Source organism: Aquila chrysaetos, chromosome 1 (assembly GCF_900496995.4).
Source record: "Aquila chrysaetos chrysaetos chromosome 1, bAquChr1.4, whole genome shotgun sequence".
In the NCBI taxonomy this organism is placed as follows: Eukaryota; Metazoa; Chordata; class Aves; order Accipitriformes; family Accipitridae; genus Aquila; species Aquila chrysaetos.
In genome coordinates this window covers 16,749,856-16,775,888 of record NC_044004.1, presented here as the reverse complement: position 1 = coordinate 16,775,888, position 26,033 = coordinate 16,749,856, and the positions used below count along the sequence as shown (strand labels likewise).

The following is a 26,033-nucleotide window of genomic DNA, read 5'->3' as shown; positions in this document are numbered from 1 at the left end:
TTAATGAAATAAAGTTGTGGTGATTCTGATGATTCACTCTATTCTTCTGGCATTTAGAAGTTCATTGGTCATAGTTTGATCTGTCTTTCAGCAATGGAGCCAAGGCTTTGCAATTTGTTAGGCTTTATGGACTCCTGTGTGCAGATTTATATGGGCATGCATTGTTATTAGGAGACCAAACTCTTGAAGTCTAAGTTCTACAGATAACCAAGGTGCTCTCATAAAGGTCTGTAAGTGTAACTTCACCAAAGGCTGATAGAGAGTAGCACTTGGTAAACTCAGATTTGAATTTAATATTGCCTTTATATATTTTTTAAAGCTAATGCTTAATTTGATCACTTTTTTGGTAATTCCATTGCGATGTATTACTTTTGCTACATTACCATCCAATACGGTATGCAGCATTGATGATGGAGCCTCTCACTGGTGGTGGCTGTGAAAAAGAACTCTTTCCTTCCCTCCTTTGTCATCCTCCCAGCTCATTCTTACTGCCTTCCTGGGGCCAGCACTAGTCTTTCTGTGGCTACTTGGTAAACTCAGTCAAGAACTGGGGGAGCTGAAAGCACCCTCTTTTTTTTTTTTTTCTTCTCTCCCCCCCCCCCCCCCCCCCCCCCCCCCCCCCCCCCCCCCCCTTCCTAGGTGGGTCAGGGATCCATCTTCCTATAGACCACATGACTGTTTCTGCTGCACAGGCAAGAGCTAGAACAAGTGGCTAAAGAGGGGTGGTGGTGGCAGCCAGTTGTCCTGGTTGGAGTGGTTCTTTCACCGTGGTCTTGGTCTGGGTTGTTGTGTATTCTTGGTGAAATGCCTAACTTCTTTAGGAAATTCTAGGAAACTTTGGCTAGTTTTTGTTTCACTAGTACATGTAACAAAATGGAGTAACCAAATAGCTGTGCTTCTTCCTCATGTTGCAAGATGTGTTTATATGTACTTCATTTGAAAACACAGCTGTTCATCGTGAGTAAACAGACCTCTGTTCTGGGTCACCTGAAGCATCTGAGAGTAATCAGATGTGAATGTAGAGACCATTACAACAATCCGGTTTAGAGGTAACTGAACCAGTAATGTAGACTGTGGCAGGTTGGACAAGAATCTGATTAACTTTGCCCTCCCAGATGAACCAGCCCCAAACATGTTTAATTTAGGCACTTTGCTGCTAGCACTTAAGTCTTCACAGTCAGTAGAAAGAGAGGGACCCTTCTGAAAGTGATTCAGCCCCACTGTAAGACCTGAAATGACCATCTTGCTCACTGGGCAATACAAAAGGAACCGTATACAGTTACCGTATTGCTTAACCTGGTGTGTCAGTGAGGTGAGATGAATTGGAGACCTTGTATATAGGGTCCAAAGGAAACAGGAGAGAGTGTTTTTTGGCAAGATTAAAGAGGCTATTTGAACTTAAGCAGAGATAGTTTGAAAACAAAGTCCCATCCAAATGAGGTCAGTAGCAAAGACTAGGGAAAGCGGAGATTAGGAAGCCAAAGAGATGTAGCCAAAAGTCAGTTTTAGTAAATAAAGCTAGGAAAACAAAAACAGTCTCTGTGGCTGTCAAAAGCAAAGGCACTTGAATTTTGCTATCTGTATCAAATGTAAAAAGAACAAGCAAAGGAGGGCTAGGGAATTTATAGAGGAGATAAATGACCTGTGATGGAGGACAGCAATTGACATGTCAAAACATAAATGAAATGAGTTATCATCGAATAGCCTTACTGTTAAAACAACCATTAATGACACTTCCTACCCTGTTGCAGTAAGAGCATAAAATACCCTCCAAATCATGGGAATTGCCTTTATATGCTAAGAAAGAATACAGGGTGGCAGATTTCAGGAGATGTGGTTTGAACCCCGAGTATTTCATTTCATCAGAGTTCTTTATCAGAGGCTATAAGGGAAAGTTAGTGATGGTATGAGGACTAGACATGGGACAAGAAATGCAGCATAGGAAGAAGGGTGGATTTTCACTGTGATGTGGTTAATGCCATTTGTAATTCAGTGCCTAATAAATTAGGAAATGAACCTATAAGCTTTTCAGACGATGCAGTTTACTTAGAAGTTTTTGCTATAGCTTCTAAGTTGCTATAAGACTGGTTTAAATTTAAAAACTGAAAGCTAATTAAAAGATAGGAAGAAAGGGCCGGGCTTAATGGTCACTGTTCAGGATGGACAGGAATCTGGGAGGTAACATCTCCCTCCCCATTCTGCCCGCAAGAGTTCTGTGCTGTGATCAGTCTTATTCAGCATTTCCATTGCTCTTGTGGTATAAGAAATGCACACAGTAATTTCCAAGTTCTTGGGTGGTACTGAGCAGCCTCAAGCAACGATACTGGTGCTGAAGATTTCCAGAAGGACTTCTTACGAGCTTCAGTATAGCTGTATGTATGGTTATATGTCTGTGTGGTTGGGTATAATCAAACTGTTATTGCATGAAACTGAATTCAGACCTGGCAGTTGCAACATGGAGACAATGATTTCAGAGAGGTGTCGGTGCTAATTCTGAGATCTTTCCTGTTCGCAGCAGCAGCCAAAAAAGCCACCAATGTTATGCATCATCAGGGTGTTCAGAACAAGATAGAGGGTGTTGCTGCACGGTCCTGGAAGCCTTGGGGCACTCACATTTGGAGCACTGCCTGTGGTTTTGGTCTCCCCATCTTGAGGAGTGTATGTAGTGGAGTTACAGAAGACACAGAAGAGGTCTACTAAAAAGAATTAGGGAGCTGAGCAGCTGTCTTGCAAGGAGGCACTCAAAAGGCTGGAATGTTTCAATCTGGGAATGAGAAGGGTGAAGGGGGATGACTTAACAGAACTGGGAAAGCAGTAGATGAGGTGAATGTGCAGCAGTAACTCGCCAAATTCTGCAGTATTAGAGCTTAGCGACAGTAGATGAAGAAGGTAGGCAATTGATTCAAAGCAGATGCACAATGTAGTGAACTTTGTCCTGTGGGGAATTGTGGAAGAAGTACCAGCAGGTTTAAAAAGAGGTTAAACATAAAAGATATGCAGAATAGGCTTATATTGTCTCCCTAGATAACACTTGCTGTTGCCAGTGATGAAGGTAGTGTTAGATAGACAATTGGTCAGACCTAGAAGGGCAGTGTTTATGTTCCAGTTATGAGCATAAGGAAGAACATTCTTAAAACGAGCAAGAAAAAGATGGAAAACAATATTGAAGTATACAGAGTATTCCCTTCCTTGGGATGTTGGGGCTCTATACGTTTTGTCAACAAGCATTTTACTAGAATTGTGACAGTTGCTTCAAAATTACTGATGTGCTGCTTAGCTGTGGCAATGATGAGGAAGGTCAGCTACGACTTGGAAAATGCTGCTGCACAGAACATGCTCTGCTAAACCAGCTATTCAGAAGCACCGAGTCTCCTTTTTAAAGGACTTATGAAGAAGCTTTCAAACTCTAGCTCGTAAGTCACTTGGAGGATCAAAATTTAGTTCAGGTGAATAAAAAGATTTAAAAAGGAAAATGAGTTTATTGACAAATGAAAAGTTTACTATTTTGCATACTGTAACCATTGTCCTTTATTATAGCTTCAGGTTTGTTTTATTCAGTCTCATGCATGTGAACTTAATTACCTTGTAGAATATTCCTCATTGGTGTGTGGCATGAAGCAGAAAGCTGATTTCCAGACACCAGGTTCTTGGAAATTAATTGAATTATGACTTTAAAGTACTGTTCAAGGGGAAAAAAAAAAAAGCCAGACATAGCATGGTGCCCTAGTTCATTACATGATTTTGCTAGTCTTTTCTAAATGTATTAAAACCACCTTAATTACTCTTTGATTTGTATCAAATACAAAGGGGGGAAATTTGGGTTGTCCTGGTTAGGTCTTTACCAGCTTGTTTTCGTTAACTTGGCAACTCACTTCCAATTTACGTGGGGTGCCAGAGTTCAGCCAACTTCTATGTAAATGTTTACATCTCTAAAGAAGGCATATGGCTACAGGAAATAAAATCCTGTACTAATAAATCTAATAGTTTCTTATCTCATGATCATTTAACGTTTCAAATTAAAGGGATAACAGTAAGCAAAGGTAAGTGGAGGTGGGTTGAATTAGTGTTGGTTTGTACTGTCAGTGCTCACAACTTTCTCTTTTTGAATGGCTAGTTTTTAGCCTTACAGCTTCTGATAACTGCAGTGATACTAAAGGTGATTTTCTCTTTAGTTTTTGAATTTCCAGTCAGCATATGTGAGGCCTAGCCAACCATGAAATGTCACAGAGAAAAAACCTTCCAGACTAAAAAACTGTTTCCATTATGGTAGAAGTAGTTTTGGACATTATGATTTCTTTGGTAATGCCATGAAGTCATCAACTGAATTTGAAAAATGGGAGTTAAATATGCATTGTGAAAATATACCTCAATTCTGAAAGCTAGCTGTGAGAGCTTGCTTAAACTTGCTTATTTAGTGTTGCTCATCATACATCTGTGTCATTTTGAATGTGTTATCTTCAAGGGACTAAGCTATTGGAGCAAAAATATCTTGAAAAATAACTGTTCCAACTGAGGTTTTTATATTGTGATAGTACTGGCAGTGTTTCAGACTTCACAGTGCTGAAAGCACTTCAGTGTATTAAAAAAAGAGAAGTTTTATGAACTACCAGGTTATGAGAATTCTGAATCTAAGTAAATGGCCTTTTCTTCTTTTCACATTTGTTCTGTTTTTGTGCAGGTCCTCATGCTGAAACCGCCAGTGGATGCCAGAATTTGCAGTGTGGTTTTCGGGCCTGCTGCCGCTCTGGCGAATGACCGCTGACTTCTGATCTTTCAGTCTACTTCATTTAGCTCAGCAGGCTTCCTTTCATGCACTTTACTTACAGTTTGCATCTTGTGTTAACAATCCTTGGAGTGAGATTTGTTATACTAGCCTGACCCTGCCCACAACTTCAGAATCTTAATTATGAGTGTACTGTACAGTGTTGTAACAATCTCACAATCTCATTTGGTTTGAAGGGTGTTGGGTTTTGTTTTACTTAATTTGGGGAAGATGGGAAAAACATTCAGATTTTTTTTTTATGCCACTTTCTTCCAAGTTTGGCACTTAAATATACTTTACTGGATTATTTTGTGTTAAGTGAATGGTTTTTTATTTTGAATCCGTAAGTACAATATAAAGCTCTGCAGAGAATCTGAAGCGTACTGTTTGCATTTGGGTAACAATTATACATCTTTAGGAGCCTTGTTTCTTCCCCTTTCCTCTCATCCTCAAGTCATTCTTTATATTGCAAAATTAGGGAAATTCACACCTTCCTTTTGCATTTGGTTTTGTATTTGGGCTTGAAAGATGTACTCAAATAAAACATTCCCACCAATAAATGTATGTAGCAGTTGAATATATATGCTTTTAAGGCATAATACCCAGCCATACCATGCCAGTAGGCTGCAGAGATTGGGTGGATGGGTGTTGTGGTTGCAGAGCTGTGAACCTTGCAGTGTGTGGGGGTGTTTTGTTTTGTTTGGGGTTTGTTTTTTTTTTTTTCCTTCCCATGACTGTGTTAAGATGCATTTTTGAAATGGCTTCCAAGGAAGTCTGTTTTCATTAATGTGAAATGTGTGGAAGACAACAGTACGTTTTCCCTGTTGCTTTGATTTTTAAAAAGAGCCCTCATCAAACAGTAGAGACTAGCAGGTAGGCAGAGAATCCATTGTTGGGCTGAGTGAAACCTGTGCTAGGAAGAGAGATGAGTAATGTATGAGTACTGCACAAGTGTGTGTGTGGGCAGTATGGGGAAGAGCCCATTGCAAGAGAAGTAAGTATTGTAGCCCATGTTAAGTTGCAAACTTTAATGGCCACCTGCTCCTAAGTGGCATAGTTGCAGGTGGTTTTTCTCTTGGGCAGAGGAGGGGTAGGTGGCAGCCTTTGTAGAAGGCAGACAGGTTTTTTTTTCCCCCATCCTGCCTAATTTTGAAGGCTGACAATATGTCAGTAATTTTTACCTGTTTTACTAATTGGATAAATTCTTTTGAGTAGTATTTATTTAGGACAGCAGTCATGGTGACATATGTAGCTTTCAGGATTCTTGGTGTCTGGGAGGTCAGTTTGCAGGTGTACCTGGAGATTACAATAAACTGCAAGTTTTGATACCATCTTGCTCCCACTAATACTGAAGAGTAGTAAGGTAAGAAAAATACTAGTGAATGTAGAGTTGCTGCAGTGTTGGCTGTTCATGGTTAACAGCTGAACATGGGCTAGAAGCAGAACATACAGTGCTCAGTTAGAAGCCTACAGAAGAGGTATAAAAGGCTACCATTATTCCAGCAGCTGTTGCTTCAAGTCAGCTACATTAAATTTACTTTGGTGCCCAAGGGTTAGAGTGGATATATGGCCATTTGTGCAATGCTGACTGAGGTAAGATGAGAATAGTAACAAGGTACATGGTGGGCTTTCTTGCATCTGTCCTCGTTGTGGAACTCTTGTTTCTGAGGCTGGAAAGGTGCAGCTAGAGGTCCTCCTCCTTGCTGCTAGGTGGTCTTTTCTGTGGAGATTGGTAGAGACACAGCTGAGGCCTGCATCAGCTGCAGAAGATTCTGTTCACTTACACCATGTTTCTTCTTCAGCCTTCTCTGAAGGGGAGTTGGACTAAACTTGGGAGATGTCATCAATGTTGTTCAGCAAAGCATCATGTGATGACAGTGTAGCTACTCCTTTCTGCTGGAGGTTTATGGAGGGGAACCTGTGGCAGCAACCCCAGGCTCTAAACCAAAGATTTTGTGTCTAGTATTTATTAGGTAAACTGAATCTAGTTTGGGGTTAAGCTCAAGAACAGTCTTAACTTTGATATGTTCTGATGAACATTTTTCCTAAGCTCAACCCACCATCATTTTCACTTGGAACAGTTTGATTAGCAAGGCAACTGCAGGAGAAGGATATATATTTGTATCAGTATTAACAGTTAACGCCACTACTTAACATACTAATAAGCGAACCTGATTTTTGTTAACTATTCTTTGATAATCTTCTACTAGGGTAACTTGCAGATAAGGATTTCATACTCCAAAGTAATTTAATCAAATTCTTGTATAAAACGAATGATCTTCCACTTATGTTTTGGTATAAATATTTACTAAATACTTTAACTTCTAAAGAAAATGTTGTCTTATACCTCTAAATGGTGCTGGCATTATACAGACACTAAGTATGAAGTAGCAGATGATGCAGCCTCTTAAAAATTGAAGTATGGCCTTCACTGGCTCTTTGGTGCATGAAATTTATTCATGAGTAAACAATCCTGATCTTCATTCAGGAACTCGGGTACTGGAAAACTCTTAACTATTTGTATTTGCCACTGTCTTTGAAGAGGTCTGTAGATAAAATAAACTGACTAGCTAAAAACATGGTTCCTAGAATCATGCCTTGAAGACTAAGTTTCACCTGAAAAGGAGGTGGCTTAAACTACCATTTTACTCTGAAGTGTCACTATATGTGGGCATGTGTTATGCTTTTAAGAGTGTCATGTCCCACTGGGAGCTGTAAAATACTGTATAAAAATCACCTATCAGTACTGGAGTTTTAAGCTGTCAGTCTCTTCCTTAGCAGTAATAAGTAGCATCTTCAGTGGTTGTAGGGTGAATAAAGCTCATGTGTTTGTAGCTACTAACAATCAGGCTCTCATTTGATTTTTAAAATACTTGGGATAGCTCAAATCAGCAGTGTGAGAAATCTGTTATTTTTACCCCTACATAAGCAAATTTCTTGAGGTATTCTGACTGGTCTATACTACCTATTTCGAACAAGTGAAGCAACATAAATCCATACAGAGAGAACATTTTGGGGATAAGCATGAATATACACAGCTAGAGCAAATTCAACATTGGAAACATCAATGGTATGAACTCCCATGCTGTGTACAGCTTCTATTAAAGGTCTGACTTCAGAAAATGGCATGTGAATAGGAAATCCAGAGACCTGGGAGAAGGAAAGAAGAAAAAACACAAAGGTAAGAAGAAAAGGTAAAGGCACCTGAATAAATACTCAGTTTTAAAAATCTGTTTTACTGTGCATGTAAATTTTATCTTTTCTATTGGTGGCCTGAGAAGATGCAATAAAAAAGCCTATTTTGTATTTTAATACCACCTCCCTATTTCATATACATCAGGCAAGCTTCTGCCATTTTTCCCCTTTAGTCTGGGTTAAGTTTGAAGTGAAGATGTTTAGAAATCCACTAGAATAAAGTTACATTAATGAACACATACAGCATAATTGCTGCTTTTCTGCCTCTTAACTGGTTTTAATTCATTGTGTTCTTCTGTCTGCACTGGCTGGGGCTTTGAGGTGGCACATGTCTCCTGCCCATAATACATTTCAGGTCCAACAGGAACTGAAACCTCAACTCATTTTGAAAATTGCCAGAGTTTTGTACAGTATTGTCACCATGTGTTTTACATGAAGACCAGAAGGACCTAACCTTTAGAACAGCCTGGAGGAAGAATGCATGGGTACACCTGTGGCTGCAGTGAATTCTTAAGTACATTTTCTTCTGTCTTTTAAAGAGCAGAGCAATGAGTAGAAAACGGAAGTAAAGCATGTTGTCGTGTGGGCTTCTGCACCTGTAAGTAGACTGAGTGTAGTGCTACTTGGCACTAGTGCCAGGTTCTTGCTGACCAGACTTGAGAGCTAATGCACCAATCAACCCATAAGCATCCAGTGCTAGGAGACTGCACTTGTATTTATGTGTGAGAGGTAGTGACTGTTGCAGTACAGCAATAATCCAAGAACAGTGCAGCCAATTTATCTCTACATTCTTATCTTTACATTCAACAGAAAGTTTTTATCTTCAACATCTACAAATGAAATAAAATAGATCATCACTCCTTCACTCTGTAAATACTACATTGGTTTATCTTTTGTATAAAAGCATCTCTGATTTTTGGTAGTAGAGGAAATGAATAACCTAGGACAGAGTAGTGATAATAAATCCTAGGGATTTAGATTCCTACTTCTGTGCACAAGCCATATATATTCACAACTGTACCCTGTAATCTCCTAGCTGTTTTTGCAGCTCTGCCTGATGGTCATCTTCTATGTCTTTGCCTTGGTTTTGTTCTAGCAGTGGCAAAAAGTTACGCAGGGTAGAGGTACAGTATCTGTTCCAACGAGTTAGGTGCCGTGGTCTCCATTCCATAATCTTCTCTTTTAATATTTTTTCAATCCTGCAATAAAATAGACTAATTATTACAATTCTAGTATTTACTGGACATCTTAACTGATCACACTTAGTACAGATTATGGGGAACGCAAATTACCTCAGTTAAATTTACTGCTACCTAAAAGCACAGAAAAGCAATGCCAACGTAACTGTATGGTGCTGTGCATGTTCAGTAACAGAATGGGAGGCCAGGGGCTTACAACCCTTTTTAGTGTACAACCTCTACGGCATTTTGCTTATTAGGGAACCGTGCAGCAGTAATTGATCAGTTGTATCTGGCAATCTCTATTAAAGAGAGAGAATTAAAAAAAAGCCCTGTGAACTACAGCTTCTGATTTTTTTTTTTTTTAGGCCATTTTCAGTTCTTAGCATTCCAAGCAGGTTTTTAGGACCTAGGTATGAATATGCTCTAGTGATCAGCAGTGACAGCGTTTGCTTTGGAGGTAGAATTACCTGCCCTGTAGTTCCACTGCAGCAGCCTTGTCTGCATGCTGATAAACTAATTCTTCGGGCTAGCAATAAATAAAACAATTAAATGTTAAAATGTACAATCTCTTCTAGCTATACAACAATAACTACAGGAGTTACTGCCTTGATGGTACTCAAGTGAGTTCACAATTATGCTAAAATAATCTATTATTTAGTAGAGATATGATAAATACACACAAACATCTAGTTAATGTTACACTGGTTTGGTTGGTTTTTTTTTTTTCCAGTAAACTTCAACTGCTTATACCTTTGATAAACTGTAGAGAAATTCCTGTTTGTTTACTAAGGATGCATGTACAGCTTGAAATAATGCCTTCCTAGCTGTAAGACAAAAGTTGACATTTTCTTTATAATACCAAGCTACTACTTTAGATATGTTTGTGTTAAAGATTTGTCATCCCATTTACCTTACTGTTGTCCTGAGATCTTACATGGATAGTTAGAGGACAACAGCTGTGCATTCATTCTGTATAAAACCAAATACTTTGCAGTATTCCTGCTGGCCCTTTTTTTTTTTTTTTTTTAAGGAGTGCCTGGGAAAATGTTTTTAAAACCCAATGCTGTTACATAAATACACTTAACCACAGAATTCTGAAGAACCTAGTCTCTGCTTCTTTATATTAAGTCTGTGACCTCTCAACCCCTCAAATCAAGTTGGTAATAGATCCATTAATACCTGAATGCTGTGGAGACCAGGGTATGGCAACCTTCTTGAAAAGAAAGACTTCCAAAGTTTTGGTTTGCTGATATCAAAATTTATCCTTATTGGGGAATCATATTCTTGCATATTAAACCAAATCTGCAAGAAAGCAGGTTTGTTTTAACTTTAAGCATATAATCACAGCTATGGAACACATTCCACTTATGTGGCAATAAAATACTATAATCTTGATGTCCTCATAGCAATTGCCAGTATGAGTTCACATGAAAGAAGGCAATCTTGTATAGTCAGAGGTGATGTGCAACTTCCGCATTCTTGCATCAGAAGGGATGCTGCTGGTCTGTCATGTCTTGTGCTTCAGAGTATGGACTAAGACCAGTGTACGAACAGAATTACTGTCTGCAGTTGGCAACTCTTCCTGCTGAATCTTTTTCTCCAGTATTTCCTTTTCAAAGCCTCATCTGCTGTGCACTGTGGCAGTTTTTATGCTTTCAGACACTTTCTGCCTTTACTATTACTTCAGCGTCACATAGTACTGGGTTACAGTATACTCCAAAATTTCTTCCACTGTCCTGGGCTGCATTTCCACCCCTCTCAGTTGCTACACAAGTCTCTTCTGAATTCTGAGTAAATTCTTCCACTGGCCCAGCACAGTGCAGCTGTGGCTGTGATGCCTAATAGCCTGCTGCACCATTGCTCTCTCAAGCTTATGATGCTGAATGTAAGTAGATATTGCAGACTCGCACAGCTCCTGTGTACATTTTGTCATCAAGGGGAACCCATGTCTTGCATACCAATTCTTTACAGATATTCAATTTGGTCTATGTTTGAGCCTAGGCTGAAGCATGCAAGCATTGTAGGCTTCTTGCTCAAAACAACCTTAAATAACTACTGCTAAGGCTGCAAAATGTACCAATAACTAATATGTAAATCTACTAATTAATATGTAACCTTTTGTAACTGATGGTTCTGTGTACAGCCTATATAACACACCATAACTGTGTTTTTCCTGGTTAGGTATGAAGTGGTATTGGTCTGCTGGCAGCACACCTGCTCAGTCACATGTAGATTGGAATTAGTTGCCTTGAAAGATGTTGTTGAGCTCTGTGGTTCAAGGTTAGCTGATCAGGTTATCAGTGCTGAAGTCCTTAGTTGCTTCTTCCAGGAATTAACAATTAAGATAGATACATTTTTCTTAACTGTTAGGTTTAGTACTTAAAAAAAATCACAAACCCCAAACCAACTCAACCACTCCCCAGAACACTTTCAATGAAAGACAGAACTGACACTTAAAATAAATATGCTTTAGAATACAAAATCATAATCTGTGTTTAGAATAAAACCCCAGAAGGTTGAAAAACAGAACAAAAGTTATAACACATGACACTTGCAAACAACTTCTCCAGGTATGTTCTCAATACAGAAAATAAAAGCAAATGTTTGCTATATTTTGGTGCACAATGGAAGCCTGACTCACTGTTCCCTGACAGTGTTTCCAAAAAACTAAGGAGCAAACTTCTAAACTCAACACCCAGTTTTTGTACAAATAAACCCTAGGGTTCTTTCTTTTAAACTCACCTTGTGTTTCCTCAGTTTCAGACTTCCACACATCTTTCTACCTAGCTGTCATGTCCCTGTTTGTGTCCCCAGAAGCTGTGAGGGTTTGCTTCTACCCAAGTTGGGGAATGCTGCTGGCAGGAGACTGCCAAGGGTTTCTGTCCCTCCCGACACAGGCTCAGCTCTGCCCCGTTCCGTGGTCTTCGGTTCACCTGCCCTAAGCTGTGCAGCTCTTACAAGGTCTTCTCTCCCCCACTGCTATCTCTCAGAGAGTTTCTAGCCACACAATGAATAATATATTGTGAACATGCACTAGTGTTACTTGTATTTTAAAGCAAATAAACAGGAGGACTTGATGTCAGGCAGAAAATCAATACAGGTTTTGTGCCTTGTAGTGCCAGCTCTGTGTTTTGCACGTTGAACCATTCAGGGCTGTGCCCACCATTACATATGCAACTCAAGTGACTCCTTCCAATATGGTTTATTTTTCATTTTTCAGTTACATTTCACCTGCAAACTATTAGCTTTGCTGAATTACTATTCCTCAGCTAAGCAGTGGTAAACTTAGGTTATCCAAGTTGGGAAACATTGAAGTAAAACTCAGTAATGAAAATTATATGAACATATGTCTTGATCCACCTAAATGCTGATTAAAAAAAAAAATCTCTTAAGTGTTTAAAAGTAGCTGAAAAACCTACTTAAGATTGAATGAAATCACTAATAATGAGACAGCATAAATATAGTTACATTGATGAACAAATGATGCATAAAGTCAAGAAAAATATCAACTCTTACATGTATAGAAATGTATCAAGACTAGGTACACTTACATTATCACAGCCGATCAGACAGTACACATTTTGTAAGGGGCAGAAGGTATCATACTGCCCATAAAAACATCCAGTACTGGGATTCCAAATTGCATATTGACTTTGTTCCAAAGTTAATACATATGCAGTTGGTCCCTAGGAAGAAAAAAAAGTATGAGAAAGATGTTTTAAAACTGGCTATGAAGACAGTATGCTTTGCATTGTGTGGAATATTAAGTTTTTACTATTGAGATTAATAGTACTTTTGGGGGCAAACTGGTTGGAAGAAGTTACAGGTTCATTACTATTCAACAACTAACATTTACATAATAAAGTGTTCTCTGTTACGTGGCAGAAAAGTGTTAGACGTACACAGCCCTGAGCCATTCTTAAAATACAGATTCTTAAAGTCATCTTGGTTCAGCTATGAACTGATACGAAATTCCATATACAGGAATGCTTAATGTATGCCACTTTGGCATCAGCATGTCCTGCTTGGTTACTGCCACAACTCTCATCCACGGGCAATCTCTGAGTTGAAGGACTGCCGCCCAGGCAGCACACTTTGTGTCTCATCCGTCAGCCTTCCCTCATAACAGGCACATAAGGAATTTCCCAGCTCTCTATCACAAATCCCTAACCTGCTCTTCTATTTTCTTGTTATCTCCCACATTTTCCAGGCACCTTGAAATACCTGGAATAATCCCCCTCCTTACAGCATGTGTAAGCTGAATGCTTTATTAAGGACTACCATCTCCATCAGATTTTGAGTGGAAGGAATATACCTGAGTACCTGTTCCTGCCACTGCAGTATCTCAGACTGTGCTGAAGAATTTTTACCAAAATTCTGTTCAGCAAAACTTTCACATATGCTTCAGATACTAATGTTGGAAAGTTGCATTATAAACAGTCTTACCATCTCTTTTCAAAAGAGCAGTATTGGTTACTTGCAAATGTGAGTGCTTCCCTGAGAAGAAATGCAACTCCTAGGGGGTAAAAGATTCTAAATATTTTAGTCCTTAGCCCATCTAAGCCGGATTGCTGCCACAGTGGGTTCACAGTCCAAGGCAAAGCAGACTGCCTAACCTGCCTGTATTACATAAGGCAGATGAAGATTCACTTATCAAGCCTGAACAAATCTATCATTTCTCTTGCTGCAGCTTTGCCATCAGCTGGAGAAAGAATCAAGGGATGTGTACATACCAGTAAGAATCCCTGGCAAGCCCTTAAACATCTCAACCTTGACCCAATCCCACCCAAACTCCATCACAGTCTGTGTATTCACGACTGAGACACTGTGAATGGACTGTCTCCATTACCTTTGTCCTGGACACACCATTTATACAAACTTATACAGATGCTTGGTAGTGTACTATGAGGATGACAGCTACTACCAGATTAAGTGTGGAAACATGGGTCCAGGAAAAAAAAAAAACCCAGACAATATTTATACTATGATATACTTTCAACTTCCCCCCCCCTTTCTGAAAAGAATCATTTCAGCAGCACCAATGTTTAGATAACTTCCTGGAAAAACATGCCACCAAGAAATGATTCTATCCATTGGTGGGAACCAAAGACTTCACAGAATAAAAGTTAATAGTCAGACCAAATGAAAAAATCCTCTTACCTCAGGAATAGCATTTCCAATGATAAGCCAGGCTTTTTTCCCCATACCAAGAAAATAATTACACAAGAGCACAGCATGTTCTTCCTCATCTCCCGCCAGAAGATAAAGAAATTGCTAATTGAGGTACAAAAAAAAAAAAAAAAGTCTTTCTATGCAGTTATCAATGGTGTTTTCAACTTACAACATTTAATAATATTTCTTAACACTTCTGAAGCAAAAGAGTTCTCTCACATCTTTGCAATTGATCTTTATTGTTAATTAGGCACTGCTTCAACATGCAGGATGAAAAGTGAATGCTGTGAAAATCCATGATGCAGATCTGAAATTTTACAAGAACCAGGGCTTTTGTCTTTTGAGTTATTCTGAATTTTGCAGAAAAGTTCTGAGATGGTAAAAACATAATCTATGATTAACTTAATATCTGTTATTATTCTATAGATGACAGGGTTTATTTGTGTGTGACAGAGAAGGCTAAATATCCCATTATTGCTGACATTACATGCAATGTTTTTTCTGTAGTTCCTTAGAACTACAATGATCAATTTTAAGTCTAGTTTTAAAGTCTCCACCAGTCAGCATCCTTTCACTTGTGCATGACTAGCCATTTTGGATTGTTTTATAACTGAAAACAAACAGAAAAAGCTTAAAGCCCTAAGCATTCTTAGGGTCACTCAATTACAACCTATCAAAGAGAAAAATTTTGGCTTGTGTCAGGATGAGCAACTTTTCTCAAGCTTTGGTCCTCATTCTTTGAAATAAACAGCTGATAAAGAAAAACAGTCCTCACAATAATAGAATCACAGAATAATTTAGTGCTGAAGGGACCTCAGGAGCTCATCTAGTACAATCTCCCCCAGAAAGCTGGGGCTGCTAGGATGTTACATTCAAGAGGATAAAGAACTTCTGCTTAATGCATTGCTTACATCGGATGTACTCCATAAATCACAAATTCCAGCAAATGACACACTATCTGGCAGAAAAGGAATCAAAGCAACATATCGACCCACCAATTCCTGCAAAAAACCAAAACAGAGCAATTCACAGTTTCAATTCACGACACTGATCTAACAATAGTATTGTTATGCCAGATGTGAAGCATAGTGCTGTTTCCACAGATATCAATGACAAAACACTGAGTAACCTCGTTACATTAGCAGCTAGCTCATTTTAGAACATATATCAAAGACTGATGATTTACTCCCATTGAGGTTTGTCTTTTAAAGGACAATACTCATCAATATACCTATGTTTTTCCAAAGACAAATATCCTCTTCCAGCATCATTATAGACAGACTTACTGCATATCACACACAGTCATTACTACTTTATTTTGTACCTCTCATTTTTCCTTTACAAAAAGCGTAGCTATACAGCAGACATATAAAAAAAGGTATGTGCCTACGTGCAACGTGCATGCGCACATGTGAACACACACATTCTGAAATCTGTATCCCAGAAACTTCACTATCTTTTCTAAGTACTTACTGCTGCTGTTTGAGAACTATTTGGGATGGCATCAAGAAGCTCCTGTGGTGGATTCAGAGGTTTGATATATCTGGTAATAAAAACCGTTTTCCCATTGAGGTCAATTACAGTTGTTAGGCATTTGCGGCTTGGAAACTTTGATGTACATTCAGCTTCATACTTTGCTGCTGCCTGGAGCAATTTCTCCTCTTCTTGGGTATCAAACTTCAAAAGACAGTACAATTTATACAAAAATAGTTTTATTTATAGTTTGGGCTTAAGTCTTTACTATATTCGGCCTTATTTCACCATTTACAGGAGCATAAAAGGAGTGTAAAATTCTTTCCTAATAGCATTTTGAACTTCCCTTGTAGTATATACTTTGGCTCACAGACATGTAAGAAAGTCAAGGTAATGGAAAATCAGGCAATTTGCATTTACTTATGAATGCACATAATGACCTGTACCTATAAGCTGGCTTTATTAAAGCACTGAAATATGTAGTGAAAGTTATGGCCAAGCAAAACTACAGGGATGAGTACGTAACACCACATATTAATTCACAGGTAAACAATTATGGTTAGGTACTAATCCTACATGCTATTCACATAACATTCCATTAAAACCACAACTAAGGTTATGCACAAATCCCAGTAAATTTTATATAAATAATAATATGGCAACCCTGCACAATGCCAAAATATTTGCAGAGAAGGTCCAAGTAATTTTTAGAGGAATCCTTATAATTCAGACTTGCCTAAAATTTCAGGGCTTTTAGATGAGATTTTGTAGAAGCAAATCTAGGACTCAAAAGCACTTATTAATTATATAACAACAACAATTATTTGCTCATATGTCACCTAAAATGTCATCTTTTACAGGTATTAGGATCAGTCAAAGTATTTTTTTCATCTACTTAGAATCCCTTCTATATTTCTAGTGGTGCTGAGAATTAAAGCTCATACTTCATAATATTTTTGTTCAATATAAACCACTTTTTGTTGTTTGTATCCTTCTTCTCAAACTAACCAGAGGGGGAACAGCTGGGCACTGCCCTGTAGCTAGACCTTCAGGTCAGCAGAGAAGGCATACAGTGGTGATTCTTCTCAACCATAATTAACAGCCGAAATGTACAGCCTTTGGCACTTTGTAAATTTAAATTTAGTAATTCAGTGCAAATATTACTGACAAATAAACAACTACTATATCAGAGTCAAGTAATGCAAAGTGCAAAAAGATTGCTGAACGGCACAAAACCAAGCTAAGTCTTAAACAGGGAACAACAGAAATCTCTCAACTGATTTCATTTATTAATATTATACCTTCTTAAGCATTTCGTTCATCTATATAGAGATGCAGGAAGGACAGCAGGAAAGAGAGGAAAAATAGGTAAAGAAACAAAAAAGGTATTGTAAAATTAAACTAAAATTAAGCTTAGCATCCTAAATCAGTACACAAATATTTCAAATGACTTAACTACAGCAGGAATGGCTAGGAATAGGAACAAAGGATGGCAAAAATATTTAGTTAGTTTTTGTCATTTTACGCCAAACACTTTCTATAATAAGTGTATGTGTTACATTTGGGGAGTTGCAGCACAGAATTATAACTTACCTAGTCATGGTTAGAATACACGCATATGTCACTTTAGTAATGTTTTTATGTACAGATTTCATTAGATACATACCACCTAAAATAGAACAGTCTCTTAATGAATTTGGTCCTGCTTTACGTAGTTTCATCTAACATGAAATTATATTTTATTGTTTTCTATTTATATTGCTTTGAAAAAAATGGATTATTTGAATATCCCATACAATGTTTGCTAAAGAAACAATTTGGTTTGGCTTAGTATCCAAGGTAAACAAATCATCTGCTGCTAAGTAACATTTTTATAAGATTTAGAAAAATCTCTAATGCAAAGAGTGAACAAAAATCTGGCAAAACTCCTACTGATTTATTAGTCACAACTGTTTTTTCCACTGTTCCTCAGATTTTAGAAAACAGATCTTCTGTACCAATAGTTTTCTTACCTCAGCAACATTTTCCTTATTCCTGGTTTTACTTTCAATGCACTTCAGTGGTAATGCATACTTTTTGGTACAGTTTAGCTTTCATGGAATCATAGAACAGCCAGGTTGGAAGGGACCTCGAAAGACCATCTGGTCCAACATTTTGTGGGAAAGGGAGCCCAGATGAGATTATCTAGTACCCTGTCCCATCGCATCTTGAAAACCTCCAGTGATGGGGACTCTGCCATGTCACTGGGGAGACTGAGTGAATGATTGTTCTCCCTGTAAAGAATTTCTTTCTTATACTGAGATAAAACCTCTCCTGGTGCAACTTGTACCCACTGCCCCTTGTCTTCTCAGTGTGGCTCCCTGTGAGGAGAAGCTTTGACATGTAGTATTTCTTGCTACTTAGAACAGGACTAATTTCCTGTGTTGTGATTTACTGTGCTGTGATTCTTTGCTGAATGGAAGGTACTTCAGTCTCTTTCTAGTTCTTTATTGTCTGAGTTTTGGCAAGGGGCAGTTAGCTCCTACCGTCATACTTGAAATGAAAGACAACTTATGTCAGAAATATCTATGACTTTAAGCTGTTTTTTCCCTCTGAAGTGTTCAAATCAATTCTAAATATAGCTAGCAAACTGCACGATTTTACTAAGCATTAATACAATACATAACCTGTTGATAACTAAGCATCTATGCAAGAAATTCTGAACATTTGCTCATTATTTAAAAAAGTCAAGATTTGCAACATATAGTCCATAATATTTTACAATAATCTCACCCCTTATTTGAATTTCCATGATTTTTCTTTTGAAACAGTACTAGAGACAGGTCTTTCTATAAACTGAGATCTGTTTCCTTACAAATTCAGTACATTGTTTTTCCCAGCAACTAATTACTGTGTGTGAAGATTAAGACTATGAAACTCTTGAATAAGGTCTCATCTATTAAAGGTGCCTCAGGGCTGTTAAGTTCATATTTACGGTTTCAAGTCCTAGTAATAATCGTATCATTCAAACTAATTAACCTTAAAAGGCATCTATGAATGCGCTTTATTAATTTTCTTTATTATCAACATTACTAAATTGTAATAATTCCCACAGTACTGCATGAGAGCAAGAAAACATAGAACTGGATAGTTTCCAACACTGTAATTTAACAGGAAAAAAGGTTTTTAGAATGCATCATACAATTTTATAGTTATTCTGAAAAAGAAATTACATAACAATAGACCTTTCTCTCCAGTTCCTGTTTGTCTCTAATAATTCACCAGTGTAGCACTGAACTGGAAAAGAATGAACTGCTGCTGTTTGTGCATGAGAAACATACATCCTTGCTGAATGGATCTCAAAATCATTGCATAATGTTACATATAATAGCAAGTGGTGTATGCATTTTAACTACATATTGTTGTTAGTGTAAGGCACTTCTGGTTTAGTAAAATAACTGAAAAAAATAACAGCTGCTGTTTAGAAATGATTATCTTCAAGATCTGGAGGCATGCATGAAGTCCTAAATAATAAATGCTGTATTTGAATAGTATAAACACAGAAGCAAGAAAATACTATGTTCACACCTGCCGCCTCCTTTTTGTCCACTGTTCACAAATACTCACATGAATACTTTACTGTTTACAGAAGTAAAATGGGAAAATTATATACTCACAGATAATGAATGCAAATTTGCTTTCTATTAACATTGGAACTAGATACCTGGTGAAAGTTATTTCTCATGCATTAAGTGTTCATCTAACTTAATGGTGCATCCAATTAAATTGAACTGAGCTAAAAAATTTCAAACAGAACCCTCAATTTGTATTGATGTCCTTCTGTATTTGTATGCATGTCCTCTGGTACACTAAGCATACCTATTTATATGCATCTCAAGAACTGCACCACTGGAAAAAAAAAGCAAGAATATGATGAATTACTTACTACTTACCTTCTCTCTGACTGACTCTCCAGGAATAAGCTGTGGTTCAATGGTAATAAACAGTGTTATATACGAGCCCTCACTCAGATTTTGCACAGAATCATAACCTCTCTCGATTCCCAGGTTCTTTTCTTTGCTGTAGCCAAGGAGGACTGGAGGAACATCCACCTTAAATGTACCATCAACCTACAACGTATACAGAGAAATACTTCTCATTAGAAGCAAAAAAGAAAAACTTCCTTCTCAAATACATTTTCTACTTGTATTCAAGTATTTTATTACTTTGATTTCTTTACTACTCTGAATTACAAAACAGTAAAATGAGAGAATATGACATATATACTGATTAACTGTGGGGAAAACATGAGACATCTCACGGTTAAACTTATTAATTACAACTGGATTTCAGCCTCTCTTGCATATTAGGGACACTAATATTTAACGTAATGGAAATCACGCACACTAGTTCTTAAAGAAAGAGTGCCAGCCTTTCACTGTTTTTCTTTCAAACAGCAATCTCCACATGGCACTATTTACCTGGAAAATGACAAAATGGCAAAATACAGGCTGCAGGACTACGCTTCTGAAGGCAGCATCACACCAACATGCCTTTGCCTATGTTTGAGTGATGTGGGATGATGCTCCAGCATCTCACAGATGGACACCCTCCACGCAGAAGTTGCTGATGCTGCTTGGGTGCAACTGGAACTGGGCCCATTCAGCCAGCTTCCCCACAGAAGAGTGCTCTGATAGACCCACCAGCCCTTTGCACCTCCCTCTGCCACCACAAACAAAAGATAAGGTCTTTCTGAAAGGTTGTGTCAGACAAGAAATGGCATGCCCCTCACTTGCTCAGGCAGGTCTTAACAGTGGAACTACACAGCTTTAACAGAAAAGCAAGAAGATTAACCTCCTGATTTGGGCAGAATTCAGATGACTGCCATCAAGAAGCCTATGTTCAGTGGATGTAGAAGATGAACAGATGACTCACTGTGCTGACTCATCAAACATTTAAGAACAAAATTAAGTTTTGATAAGGAGAAAACTCAAAATAAATCAGTCAATTTCTGCTGTAGTATAGTAGAACAGGATGAATAAATGCTTCATTTTCTACTGAAATTTAACTGCTAGATGCACCTTGATATAACCACTGGACTGATCGGGCTTTTTCAAATTCAGTAAGAAATACTGTTCAAATGTAAAGAATCTCTAATGTTGGGAAGATCTATGCAGGCACTCACACTATGCTTAGGGAATCACAAACTGCAACACCTCCTCAAAGAGAGCCAGGAGTGCATCTGACAGGAATCCTGGAGCTACTCTGGTTCTACAACAGAAAGACTGATACACCAACAAGAAGTATGAAGAACAGACATTGACATCAGACTGGTAATCCCTGAAGATGGATTATAGGCTCTGTCCTTCACTATACATTGGTAAGCAGCCTGTTAAAATGCCTATGTCTGCCCATTAAGTCTCTCAGGACTGTGAGCAGACACACTTCTCAGGTGAAAGTCATGCATTCAGCATGGAACATTTCCCTAAAAAGAGTGGTGGTCACATTATGGGACATTGTTTCCACAGGATGACCAAAGAATTGTGTAAAGAAGGCTAGGTTTGAGGGCACCACAACCCTCAAACACGTAAATTCGTTGATTGACTTCCCAAGTTGAAGATAGCATATTATTAATGATCTAGCAGGAACAAGTGGACTAGCACTGGTTAGACATACACTGTCCAAAATTTCTCAGCAATGAAAAGAATCCCATGCTTTCTTGAATCCTTTGACAATTATGTTCTGTTATGCCCTGCAAACAGAGAGCCCAAGAAAACCACGTTGAACTCCAAGCACTACACTTAAATGAGATTCCTACAGACTTACCCTCTACCCAAAGAATCCAGGAGACTCACAGTATGTCTTAAAAACCTTAAGGTTCTGAGAAGTGCTCCATATAGCCAGAGGAGAGCAAATTAAGGTATCATTAGGTATGCAATGTATGTTAGAATTTTCATGAAGTAAGAAACAGACTTTCGTGATACGATGACTTGATCTACACGTGAAAGCAACTGCCCCGCAGAAAAAAAAAGTCCTACAGCAAGATTACAATATGATAGGACTATTGATATGACAAATTAGTTTCCTTAACCTAAGCCAGGATGGGTGGCTGGACAAAAAAACATGCCTTTCCCCTATGAAGAACCACATGTTTTACTATTACTCCCATGCCTAACGGTTGATATCTCTTGAAGAAAGCTTCTCTTGAAAAGTTCTAAAAATGGAGGGAAGAAGGGATTGGGCCAGGCAAAGGTGGAAAACTGGTGATTCATGAAAAGTGTGAAAAAAGAAGTTATGTCAAGTTTCCTATCACCTATCTAGCTGATACTCCTATTCCTAGTTCACCTATCTAGGCTGTGCAATACCAGAGATCTCAAAAGACACTGACAAAACCATCTAAAGAATATGTACTTTTAACCTCATTACTGAAGGAAGCCAGGCTGCACTGTCAGTGTAGAAGTATGTTTGTTTATCTCTTCTCCCTTCAAAACATTGAACTTACTGACAAATACTCATCAAATTTGACAAAAACCAGTGGTTTCAAAGACATTTTCAAACAATTCCATAAAAATAAACTAAGTACAGAGAACATCATTAAATCTGACATTCCATTACCAGCCCCTTTCCATTCTCCAGTTTTGTATTTTAAGAGATTTACTCCAAGTTATTGACACTTACCCTTGCTTGAAAATATATGGTGGTAAATGGAATCTTAACACAACCCAGCCAGTGTCTCTCAATACGAGTGCGGATTCCACTTCCTCTTTCAGGATCATCCTATTAAAAAGTTACCCAACATAATGCTTTGTAAGACAGCTCCATTTCCTTTAATTCAATCAACAATTTAATCAATGCATTAATAAAAATTCTGTATTGTTTTAATAATTTAATATAAATATCAGTTCAACTACTAGTATGGCAATGATTATTCGGCATGCCTTTCAAGCATGCCAGATGCTGAACAAATACAAGAACATCATGGTCCATGATACAATGTGCTTGCACTTCAGGGTTCAAGTCCTGTATAACCTGTGATGGAGAACTCAAAAATCTCACAAGTAGTCCACAAGAGTCTTCTCAGACAAGGTAAATTAAGCTCTGGTCTTCTAATGAAATATTTTACTAGTATTTAAAAAAGCTTTTTGAAGGTAAAATTGTATGAAAATCTAACTAAACCCTGTGGAATGGAAGCACTGTTTTCATGTGTATTACCTATCAGGGATTTCCAAAGCTAGTATGATCAGCCTACAGTTATTTAAAAAAAAAAAAAAAAAAAAAAAAAATTCTCTAAAGGCTAGAGTGATATCTCAGTTTCAAGACTGCATCTTTCTTCCCTCTGCTTCATCAAATACCATTTCAGTTTTGAGGACAGAATTCTGTTCTCAGTGAAATGTGTGCATTATTTATTTTGGGGGTTTTATTTTCAAGAATGTTGAGTGCTGCTATTTTTGTGCATGCTGAATTGACTGGGAAAGCTTTCACTGTTTTCAACAGGGGAAGTAGTTATGCCAACACTGAGAGCTTACAAAAATTTCTTCTTACTAGTACTTGCAATTTTTATCTCATTCCAAAAAATTAATATATACAACCAGAAGATTTTTTTTTTCACCAAACAGCTTGTAAAACAGGATGAGACAGAGCATAAAAAGATAGTTAATAAAAAAATACATGAACTGGGATCATTTGTCTGGAATTTAGTAAAAAATTCCGATTAAGAACAACAGAATTCAGATGACAATTCATATGTTGCCTCTCAATTGTACTATCCCCAATTTCATTAACTATCAGTAAAACAGATTACATACACATGTTCAACTCTAGCAGCAGATTATATAGTACAAGCTTGATTTGTACAGACAAAGGTTAACACTATAAAGATTGCTCCCTGTAACAATCTTGTAGTATTGATGATACAAAATCATAAGGAATGACAAAATAGAAAAAAAAGAGGCACAGAAAGGTGCAAGCTATTACACTGAAAAGTCTTATTCTGTCAACTTCAAAAAGCTCATAATATTCTGTAATGTACACTATCCTTCAATTATGAACTCACCTCTACAGCATCATGAAGTACTTCATCAAAAACATTAATGAAGACTTCATCCTTCACTGACTGCAAACTGTGGGTGCTGTAGTCACCATTAGGTGCTCTGAAAAGGTTAAATAAACAAAAAAAGTTACTTGAACAGAACAGGAAAATTTAAATAAATTTGCACGCTCAAATTAAATTATTATTACTCAGAAATAATTTTATTTCATTTTGCCACACCTAAATGGAAGCTCAAGTTCCTCATTCCAGTTGGGGTTTGGACCCTCTGCTGTTGTTGTCCGGCAGACTGTTCGCTGAAAAGAAACTTCTACAAAAGGACGGACTAAAACCTATAAATGGAGATCAAAACAAAGGAAACAGACCTCTATAAAAATTCATCAGAACATATTAAATTACACATTTTCATGTATTTAGAAAAATAAACATATACTTTGTGGAGATCAGGCTGGTCCAGCCCAGATAAAACTTCAGTACACCTTAAATATTGCACTTCCCAGGCTTCTAAGGATTTATGAAGCTTTTAAAAATATTTTATACATTAGCATTTCCAAAAGATTATGTGTATTTCAAAATACTTAACATATTTATATACACCAGCAAAACCACATTTTCTCCTTGGAGTGGGAAAGCTACTAGCTATCTTATCAAAGAAGGTAACTGAAACAGAACATGCGATCCAGACACCAGTGGAAAAAAGTGCACTTGTATCCTCTTACCTGTAATCCAAGCAGCCTACTGCTACAATCCTGGTTGTCTCTGAAACTGGCTCCTATTACAGATAAGCAACTTCACACAACAAACCCCTAATATGATTAAAAATGCAATAATGGTGCATTTTATTAACATTCAGATGCATAAGCCAGAACCTTTTCTACATCTCAAAAAGCTGTACTTTTGAAGGAAAATAATAAAAAAAGGAAAAAACCCTGAAGGGCTTCCATCTTCATTCAGAAGGATGCTGACTTGATGTTCTCAATAGTAAGCAAATGTAGCTTCAGTATCAGTTGTTAAGAATGGCTGTGCTGGTTTAGACTAAGAGTGCACTGGGCCCAAAATTCAGGCTGTGAAAATGGCCATCAGATGACACATACAAACAGAGCAGGCATATATGATATTTTCTCCTGTTACTCTTCCAGGCTTCAACTGTTTTCAGATGAAGGACTTTCCTTAGCCTGTAAAGATTTTTCTATTTAGTAACTCCCAATGGATCACTCTTCCAAATACTTGTCCAATACCCACTTCAATGCAAGCAAACCTTTTTAGTCCACAAAACATGCAAGCAACTTCTCTGGGCACCTACTAACTTCTGCATGAAGAATCACAATCTTCTGTTTGTTTTGAGCCTAACTCCTACCAGCTTCATTTGACAATCACTCACCCTTGTACTGAAGGAGCCAGTAAACAGTCAATCCCTATCCACAATCTCTATATACTCATGATTTTGTGCCTCTCTACCATATTCCTCCTCCCCTACTCACAGTTACTACCATTCTGGCTGAAAAGCCCTACCATTTTTCACTGTACAGCAGCCATTCTGTATTTCTGACATCCTTATCACCCTTCTCTAAAGCTTTTGCAGCTTTATATCTTTTTCAGATCAAGGAGTGGGCAAGCCAGCCTCGCTAATAAGATACCCTTCTGATGGTAAATGTTACTGCCTGTGGAAAAGAGGAATGCTCACAACTTCACGTAAGAAAATGTTAGTGTTGTAATATACCTGGTTGAATGCCCAGTCTGGGCTATCCGTTGGGCTCTGAGCTGACGGAGAGGCTGCAAACATGTCGTTAAAGGACCTTGAAGATTTGGATGGTTGTTGAAGTTTGCTATGAGAGGAAACAGACAACAAAAAAAGACAGAGAACACATTACAAAATATAAATCCCTCACATTCTGTACTAACCATACAGAATTCTGGAAATATTTCTAATATTTTTATGCTATAACTTTAACCTTGGAAAGATATTTATTCGATCAAATAACACAAAAAGAATGCCAGAAAGGGGTAGCAAGTGTATAGCTCTTGTAAGCCTCATTGCAAAAGAGTGCTTTGTGCCTGGAAGCTCTTTTCTGACGAGCTTATCAACCCCAGGCTTTTGTTGGTTTTTTTTGCCTCCCCCATACAATCTCCTTGAGCTACAGGTTTTTCAGTTTAAGGAGATGAATCCCCACAGAATTCATAAACAGTGTGGACTTCATGGTATCCAGGCAAGGCCTCTATGACA

General features: G+C 37.8%; 2 protein-coding genes across 12 annotated transcripts in view; one reads left to right on the top strand and one right to left on the bottom strand.

Moving 5' to 3' along the window:
* Positions 1-5,322, top strand: part of FBXL5 (F-box and leucine rich repeat protein 5) — a 37,459-nt gene extending 32,137 nt beyond the window's left edge. For both annotated transcript variants that reach the window (XM_030015696.1, XM_041124661.1), the window contains exon 11: positions 4,679-5,322. In XM_030015696.1, the coding sequence (XP_029871556.1) occupies positions 4,679-4,755 (77 nt within the window). In that variant the 3' untranslated portion in view covers positions 4,756-5,322. The remainder of the gene's footprint in view (positions 1-4,678) is intronic.
* Positions 5,323-5,446: 124 nt separating this feature from the next.
* CC2D2A (coiled-coil and C2 domain containing 2A) overlaps positions 5,447-26,033 on the bottom strand; it is a 70,145-nt gene continuing 49,558 nt past the window's right edge. For 8 of the 10 annotated variants that reach the window (XM_030015629.2, XM_041124648.1, XM_030015589.2 and 5 more), the window contains 14 exons: positions 25,530-25,635; positions 24,032-24,141; positions 23,816-23,912; positions 22,441-22,539; positions 19,716-19,892; positions 17,085-17,105; positions 15,784-15,987; positions 15,222-15,311; positions 14,299-14,412; positions 12,690-12,824; positions 10,318-10,440; positions 9,606-9,664; positions 8,979-9,156; positions 5,447-7,912 (listed from right to left, as the gene is read on the bottom strand). In XM_030015629.2, the coding sequence (XP_029871489.1) occupies positions 7,724-7,912; positions 8,979-9,156; positions 9,606-9,664; positions 10,318-10,440; positions 12,690-12,824; positions 14,299-14,412; positions 15,222-15,311; positions 15,784-15,987; positions 17,085-17,105; positions 19,716-19,892; positions 22,441-22,539; positions 23,816-23,912; positions 24,032-24,141; positions 25,530-25,635 (1,702 nt within the window). In that variant the 3' untranslated portion in view covers positions 5,447-7,723. The remainder of the gene's footprint in view (positions 7,913-8,978; positions 9,157-9,605; positions 9,665-10,317; positions 10,441-12,689; positions 12,825-14,298; positions 14,413-15,221; positions 15,312-15,783; positions 15,988-17,084; positions 17,106-19,715; positions 19,893-22,440; positions 22,540-23,815; positions 23,913-24,031; positions 24,142-25,529; positions 25,636-26,033) is intronic. The other 2 variants (XM_030015610.2, XM_030015619.2) reach the window with 1 other exon arrangement.